The 8484-nt window shown below is 41.6% G+C and overlaps 1 protein-coding gene across 1 annotated transcript in view; it reads right to left on the bottom strand.

Moving 5' to 3' along the window:
* Nucleotides 1-8484, bottom strand: part of USP37 (ubiquitin specific peptidase 37) — a 35445-nt gene continuing 26961 nt past the window's right edge. Inside the window, exons 19-24 of the mRNA XM_076342854.1 lie at nucleotides 7667-7833; nucleotides 5784-5844; nucleotides 3471-3586; nucleotides 2135-2204; nucleotides 1624-1762; nucleotides 1-809 (exon numbers count right to left, since the gene is read on the bottom strand). Of these exons, the coding sequence (XP_076198969.1) occupies nucleotides 722-809; nucleotides 1624-1762; nucleotides 2135-2204; nucleotides 3471-3586; nucleotides 5784-5844; nucleotides 7667-7833 (641 nt within the window). The 3' untranslated portion in view covers nucleotides 1-721. The remainder of the gene's footprint in view (nucleotides 810-1623; nucleotides 1763-2134; nucleotides 2205-3470; nucleotides 3587-5783; nucleotides 5845-7666; nucleotides 7834-8484) is intronic.

The raw sequence follows: 8484 nt of genomic DNA, 5'->3' as shown, positions 1-8484 counted from the left end.
TTGAACTTGTAAAACAAAAGAAATCACAAATATAATCTCACGTCTAAAGGAGGATGACAGTGAATGGTGTAAAAAAACAACAGAGCTGCCACCAGGTATGCAATACATTCCACAGCACCGACAGTTTGTTTCCTGGAACCGCATGTAAATAGCGGAGCTCTTACAAACCCATGAATGTCAAAACGCATCAGCTTGAGTGATTCCAAAATGCCTGCTAGCGAGATGACCGGCAAGAGCGTACTCAGTGATCTGGGTTTCCAGTGAATATTACTAACACAACACACGCCAGGTTACAGAATCTATTGCTTAAATTGCTCTTGGAGAAAAAAAAAAATGCCAAGTGATATGTAAATCTTTGCCACTCACTTCTCACGGGTGAATGGGCTTTTAAAGTTGAGTCTCTTTTTGCACTATTTTTTTTTTTAATTCAGTTTATGAGCAGCTGTAGTCTTGTGGCTTGATGCAACTCTTTAAGGCTCCATGCTGACAAAATTATTTGAGGAACAATAAAAACTTCACCACAGGAGGGTCGCTCTGGGATGTTCAAGGTTTAAACACGTGGTTCAGGCCCAGGACTCGCACAGATGGTTCAACAAACCGAGCATCCCATATTTCTACCTTTTGTCTCTTGTTTTGGCCCTGAGCTGTTTGTTACTCCTGTGTGTCTGGCACAAGTTCAGAATCTTCCTTGTTCCTCAGGAGGAACAAGGTGTTTTACTCTTCACAGAGGCTGACGAACCGATCTTCCTACTTCCATGCTAAGTGGCTGTGCATTTTTTTCTGTTTCTAGTAACTCATCGAAGATATCCCTAGAACAGAGGGAAAGACCAATAGTGAAACTTATGTACAACAACAAACTGCTACATAAGACAGCCCTGAGGGAATCAGCAACTGGATTTAATCCACAGACTCAAGCGTCACAGGTCCTGGCAGAGAAAGGTGTCTTATCTGGCATCTCTAAGCAAGGCTCCTTGAATCCCACAGCACCTTTTTTTCATTTATTACAATGAATAAGGTCAGTGGTAAGCCTCAGAGAACAGTAACAATAGTGAAAATAACTCCTGGCTGGTAAAAGGATCAGAAGCAACACAGGACACAGTCTGTAGATGAAGTAATATCCTTTATTAGAGCAACCAGTAAAGACAGAAGAAGGGGACAAACAGGCACAAAACCCCTTCTTCAGTTCCGTGTCCCTGAAAAGCTATCACTTCTACCTACACACCTCATCTTGCCCATGTCCTGAGATGACCATGGCTGCAACAACACAACTGCTAGGAGCAGGGATAAGGGCATTTACAAATGTCACAGCACTTAAGGAAAGAACTCAAGCTCCATTATGATTCCTGGTGCAACGAGCGCATAGCTGAGACAGTGAATCCCCTTCTTAAAAGATGATTTAATGCATCTTGTTAAAACCCTGTGTATTAGTGACATACAATTCCATGCCTCTGAACTCAGAGCACTTCAATTTTGTCATTCTTCCATGTAATTCTGACCACGATTTCTTCTTACAAATACATGGAGACACTTTTCATCCCAGCAGAGGACTAGAGGAAGAAGAGAAACCCAATTCCTCACAAACAGCAGGTAATTACTAGCACCGAAATTCCCCAAGACACCTACTTGTGCATGTAGAAGAAGATGTAGCCGCTTCGGTCTCTGTCACACTGAACGGTGGCCTCTAGAGTTCTAGACACTTCCAGGTCATTGTAGGTGAACCAGGACTGCTTCTTGATATCGTAGACATCACTGATATAATGACCTTAAAAACAGAGAACGCACCTTTCTTTTCATGCTGCAGTTCAACCAGTAAGCTGGTCAGCTAGATACCCTGGTCCAGCAACCTGTGTCAGATTTAAATGCTAAAAGACCCTTCAGACCCTGCTCCCTCCATCATTCCTGGTCAATGAGCTGGTAACAAGCACAAGCAATTCCATGCACCCCATAAAGCAGTATTTTGTCCATGTGCTGCAGTTAGGCACCATGACATCCTCAACCTGCTCCCCTACCAGCAAGATGAAACACTTGTTTTGCTGCCTGAATTCTTCTCTGCAAATAATCCTGCTACGGTAATTCTGTATCACAGATTTTTAAGATAGGTAAGAGGTGAAGAATAAAATATGGTATCTTTTACCTGATGATGATGTGCTTCCGATATGGCTGACAATGCTGATGAGGCGATAGGAGTGAGGAAGCTCTCCTGTCTGAAAATAAAGTCCAATTAAAGCTTTTAGGCATTCACTTTTGTCCCACGTAACTTATGGACAAGACAATTTATACACCTGAGATATGGGCTTTGGCTACTGTATTCAAAGCTGCAACCCAATCAAAGATTACAGAAACAGACCAGTTCAGACCAAATAAGGAGTCCTTCCAGAACTGGGAAAAAGCCTCCCATCTTACTTAATCTTTCAGCAAACCAAAGAACATGCAAAGGAGTCACTCTGAGCTCAGAACAGATGCTGACATCAGCTCTACACTGCAAAGTTTTCTAAACAACCATTTCCTGAGCGACTTCCACCGATGTCAGAATTAATCCACCAAATAAACATAGAAAAGCAAAAAGGGAACACCGTGCTTACTTCTGAAATATCAAAGAAATACCCTTGATAATGGTATATAGATTTAACAGTTAATACCGGATATGTAGCCCAGATTCTCTTGTCCTGCACCTGTAAGGTCAGCAGACAACACCCTCTTTCCATGCAGGAAACGTGCTCTGTCTATTCACTGACAATAAAACTAAACAATGCTAATTGGCTTTTGACAATTATTTTTTAATTCTCTCTGACCAGGAAATGTTATTGACACAATTCACTACAATACTCTTAAAATGCAACTCTTGGTTTAAGGGTAAGGAAATTGGTAAAGAATTGTAAGAAAATAAAACTGCTCAAGGAAACTCCAATTTTTTAACCTTTTCTACTCTACACAGTACTCCTTCCACTGAGGCAGGCAGGTAACTTTCACAACACCGCCGTGTGGAGTCTGAGAGTGCTAGCAGCTGGCAGCACAGCCTAGGTTACAGTTACATTTCACCTAATGGGCATAAGATCTCGCCACAACTTCTCAGTTCTGGTGGCGCAGGATCTAGAAGCCCATGGCGTTGCAACTAAACTACCACGCTGGCTGAAGCCCCCTCTCTCTGTAAGTAAAAATTTCAGGCCCATTGCTTTACATGCACTGGAATATTTATGGTATAAAACTACTGTTTCCTTTTCACCATTATCCACATCTTAGAGGGACTCAGAAGGTCTTTGCAGCTGTTTTGTTTTGTTTTTTTTAAAATTAAAATAACGCAGTAGGACAGACTCTTAAGGATAGAAATTTTCTACCTTTTCATGTCTGAACATAAAAGACTTTTCTAAGACTAAACAAGTACATCTGCTCTGTAAAACTACCTGAAACACTAAACTGATGGTAAAGAGGGGGTATATTTCTCAGTTAGCTTTTGAAATCATGGATCACACCTCAGCATTTCTTTTCAGCTCTTCTGCTTCAGCTTCTGAATACTCCATGTCAAGAACGTCCTCATTCCCAGAGTCTTCATCAGAACCAACGCTGTCCAGGAGAGAGCTGTTAAACTCTAGATAGCAAGGAAACAACGACCCTGCGTGAGAAGCCGTGGCATGCACAAGAATTCACAACCGGTTGAGGTATATCTGCCCACATAAACAAGCACAATAAAATGCTAACGTTTCAAGCTTCCTTCCCAAGGAAAGCAGGAGATATTGGAATTTCCAAATAAAAACTCTCTCTCCCTTCCCCAGCTTGTGAAAGCAATAATTAAGAAAAATATCTTGGACTACAAAATTAATTTTAGCATCATCTCTCTCATAGTTTTACAAAAAGGCACTATGGCAATGACAGCTGGGTGATAAAAGAGCGGTTAAACACCCAATTCGCTCCAGAGCACTGGTGGTCTGCAGCCAGAACCAATGTTAAAAGAAGTACAGCCAGTCTGGTCAGTGAACTGTAAGTTTCTGCAACAAGAAGCTATGAAATACAGTTTTAACTATAAGTTGCATTAACAAAGTGCATTTTTCAATTAAAACTGGCATCAAAACGCTACCTGCTGGCAGCAGGCATCTTTTCATTGTTTTCAATGGTAAGAAGGCTGCTCACCCCAGGAACTTCCAGCTTGCTTGGCTGAGCAAAATGCAGGCAGCTTTCTGTAAAGAGCCGGAAGGCACCACTGCTCCCCGTACACGCTGTTCCAAACTTCCTGGGATTCTGCAGCTACCCGACTAATTTAAGATTTTGTACAGTACTCATTAGGAGCAGTAGCTATGCTTTCACCAGCTAAAGCAAAGCTATGAAGTCCTGGGTGGATGAGAAGTTGAGATTAACAGGACACTGCTCAGGATATATATATGTTTGGGTTTTGTTTTTTTTTTTTTAAGGACACTATCACGCCAGTTACGATGGAGATGTTTTGCCAAAGAGATTCTCACACTGCTTGCCCTGTTAAACCATCAGACGCTGGATTAATGTAATCTTCTTGGGAAGTTTATAGATGAATCCCTTTAACTAAGAATATTTTACTGCTGGTTTCCACACTTATTCAGGCTGTTGTAAGCTAGACTACAGCCCAGAAATGCAGCCTCTTAGGTAGGTCTCTGCATGAAGCACTTGCCACGGGTATTGCTAAACGCCACTTCACCAACAGTCCTCGGTTGACTAGTGGTTCTTTGATTGCACCACTACTGGGAACCTTTCTAAGACAAATACTACCAGATACATGCTCAAGATTATTAGCATCTCCTTGAACAACTGCTTGTTGATGCCTTACAAATGACACGGTAGCAAGCTGAGAAGCACAAGACAATGCTCACGTTTAAGTCAAGCGCCTGCAAATCAGGAGGAGGAAGGATTTCTAGTGCTGAACTCTTCCCAGCCATGAATCAAGGAAGACCCGAGAGGGACTGGGCACTCAGTCTGCCAGAGCTCATCAGGGGACAGGACTCAGGCTGAGGGACATTTTAGCAGCACCCAACTTACTTCTCTTCAGAAGCAGACACAGGTTCAACCAGTAATACCTGAGGGCCTTTAAAGGTGTCTGAGCAACTACGAGTATCTTAACACAATACTTTGTTACCCCTCCCTCTTCCTCTTCGGAGCAGGAATTTTCTCTCAGTTATGCTTTGCTCTGCCAGATTGTATGAAATCACTCGCATGGCAGCCTCATACAAATGTTAAACAGTGCCTGAGGCTCACCACACTGCCTGGATTTGGAAAAGGCAGATAGTGTATTTTGGGTTTCTTTTTTCACCCCCAACAGCTATACCTTGCAGTGAGGTCTGTCTCCCTCCTAGACCGTATCAGATAGAGCACTTATTAATTTTCCTGGGCAAGGCCAGTGCATTCATTAATTAGCACTAAAATATCAATGCAAGTAAGAAATAATCCTTATGTTCTGACTAGAGCCATTAGCATGCTGGCTTCTGCTGGGAATGCAAAATTTCAAGGTCCATTTTGCTCCCTCTGTATCAATATTATATATTAAAGGTATATTATAATTTAATATATATTACATCTCTCTCTCTCTAATTAGAAACTGAAGAGAATGAAATAAGTTGTTTTTCACATTCAGATTTTCCTGGCATTTGCTTTCACAACCAAGAGCAAGAAAAGCTGACCTGAGCAAAGCCAAACGCAACAAAGCATACACCAAAAGAGCATGAAATCCTAGCTGTCTTACAGACACTCAAGAGCTGCACTCATACATACAGATCTATTTTCCCTCAAAAGCAACATCCTGGAAGAAGTTAAATAAGTTTCACCTTGTAGACTTAATTCCGTGGCTCGTTTAAGGTCATCATCCTCTTTTTGTTCTCGTGCCTCCTGATGGGAAGAGAACAAAACTTAGCTTATTGAGACACTTCACTGTTTAAAATTCTTGTGGTGCTCTTTTTCCATTGAAACTGTGCTGCTCTGGTTTCTACAACAAACCTGACATTGTAAATTAAAGGTTCTGTGTGAAGGAATGTTTGCAACCAGCGAGAGTCCAATGTTCCTGTGCAACAGAACCTGGGACAAACCTTCATTAAGGCTCGTCAAAGCTCCTGAAGTTTGGTATGCAGCAGAGCAAGTCTCTAGTAACACCAAATGCTTTCTCTGGATCATTAATTTGAAAAGCATCTGAATGAATTTGCAACCCTTCGCTAAGGAAAGCTGTCACTTACACACAATGCTCCTCACACTTGGGCAAAATTTAGACTTCTGCCCAAAGCCAGCTGAGGACAGAGTCGTTAAATCCTGACAGATTGTATTATTTTTAAGCCATTTGAAAGTAGAGCCAGTGGTTCTATGTAACAGGTGTAATTCACAAAGGTAGGATGCAAAAAAAGACACCACTAAACAACCGGGTATTAAAAATATTACCATAAACAAGTAGCAAAGAAACCTCAAGTCAACAAACCCTTCTAATCTTTGGATAATATCATGCCCCTGTTCCTCCCACCACTCTTGAAAGCTCAGAGCTACAGCAAGCCAGTCAATAGTATTTAATGAACTGGCTTCTTAATTCAGAGTTTGAATGCTTTCAGTGCACCTGAACGCAGAACCCTAACTACGTATTTCAAACCGAGATAACCACAGCTACCGCATTTCCATGCCTGAATCATTAGAATAGCAGATTTTCACTTCAGAACTGTAGCAGAACAACACTCAAAGGGCAGCTTTACATTATTAGCATGAGGCCTTTTATCTCACTATTTCTAAAGCATTTGGGAATCTTTGTTAAACTACTCAGCATCGCTGAATCAAAGCTACATCTGGCATGGAACATACCAACCAGCACCTCATAATGAGTAATGGGAGAGAAAAATCCAAGAGCCATGGAAACATCAGATCTCATAAGGAAAACCATGACAGCTTTAGTATTAATAGAGAGCAGACAAGGGCACCTATTTAAAGAAAGACCTGGCTAAGTGCTTGCTTCACACTCAGCAGCTCGGTTAAACTTGTGAAAATCAGTTACAGGTCTTGAAATTCAAGTGGAATACAGATGGTTAGCACACAACCCGAGATCCCAATTCTTTCCAAGTCTAATTTAAAGGACTTGTTTTAGACTAAATTATTTGGGATCCTTTTTCCAATTTACAAATAGGGAAGGTTCACATATATGCTCAGTTCCTATATTCTTCACTAAGCGTCCCCTACTTGCTAGTACCAGAGACAAGGCACTGGGATAGACAGATCTTTAACCTGACTTGGCATGGCCGTTCTTAGCCTTTGCTTTGAAACCTGCCTCTTTCACTTTGAGTCTTGACACGACACGCTGCAAGAAGCAACTGCCAGGGAAGCTAAAGGTGGGCTTGGTTCTTGGCGACAGATAGTAAGAGTTCAGTTCAGTTTATCATCATTTTTATATAAAGTTACAAGCCAGTGTATAAATGTGCACAGAAAGCTTTGAGAAATCTGCAGGTCTGTGATGTGATATATGGTTTCCGAGAAAGCACATGCAAAACGTGCCCAGACGTATCCAGTGCCATCGCTCTACTGACACTGGAGCTAGAAGAAACCGAAACCTTTTTTCATCTGGTTCTCTCAAAAAAGCAGCAGAATCCCTTTGCAGTTACTGCCTGAACACAAGCTTTTCCTTTAGCCATCAGGTTTCCAGTATTAGGGAAGATAACTCAAGGAAGCAAGCTTTATTCCTTACTTGCTCTTGAAGGCTTTGAGCCAGCGCCTGCTGAAGTTCTTGTTCTTCCCTCTCTCTCTCCATATCGTACTGCTGCAGCCAGTCAACCTCCCCCTGGGAGCCTTCCGGAGTTTTGTTTTCCTTATTCTCATCAAAATCTTTAGTTATCTCGGTGAAATTGGCAGGACCTGAGGAATCAGGAAGTACAGTTATGCTTTCCTGGGTCTTCTGTTTGTTACCAGCTAAATCCTCTTTACATCACCACAATCCTTGCAGCACAGTGACATCTATTGACAGGGAGAGCTCACCAGCCATAAGAAAACCACACAGGAGTCAAATGGAAAAAGCTCCAAAGCGCAGTCTTACACTGATTTTAACAGGTGTAAGATGAACCATTTGATTAATCCCTGAACCTGTTCTCTTCTTAGTCTTTTATGTTCACTCAGAAACAGCAACTTCAACTAAAGTAAGATGTCATACACCACTAGGTTTCTGCAGCCATGAAGCTGACACCTGAATTTCTCTAGAAGGAACCATGGATTATAAAAATTTGCATTGCATATTATACCTTGGAGCACTACAGACGAAGCCACAATTAAAGCCAAATCATATGTAAGATGGAGGGAAGCACAAATCTCAAGCACCGTTTAAATTTGTCAACTTTTTGCTTCAGGTAAGAGCTTCAATCTTGTGAACACTATCTACAGCTTTAAAAGTGCAAGAAGATGACAACTTTTCAGTTCACCTTTAAAGTGAGTGCTATGGCAGAAGTATTTTACAAAACTTCTGGAATGAACATTCGTTCAACCACTGCATACATCTCCTGCAGTTGCAGGACA

Source organism: Aptenodytes patagonicus, chromosome 6, assembly GCF_965638725.1.
Source record: "Aptenodytes patagonicus chromosome 6, bAptPat1.pri.cur, whole genome shotgun sequence".
Taxonomy (NCBI): Eukaryota; Metazoa; Chordata; class Aves; order Sphenisciformes; family Spheniscidae; genus Aptenodytes; species Aptenodytes patagonicus.
This window is presented reverse-complemented; position numbering and strand designations above follow the sequence as displayed.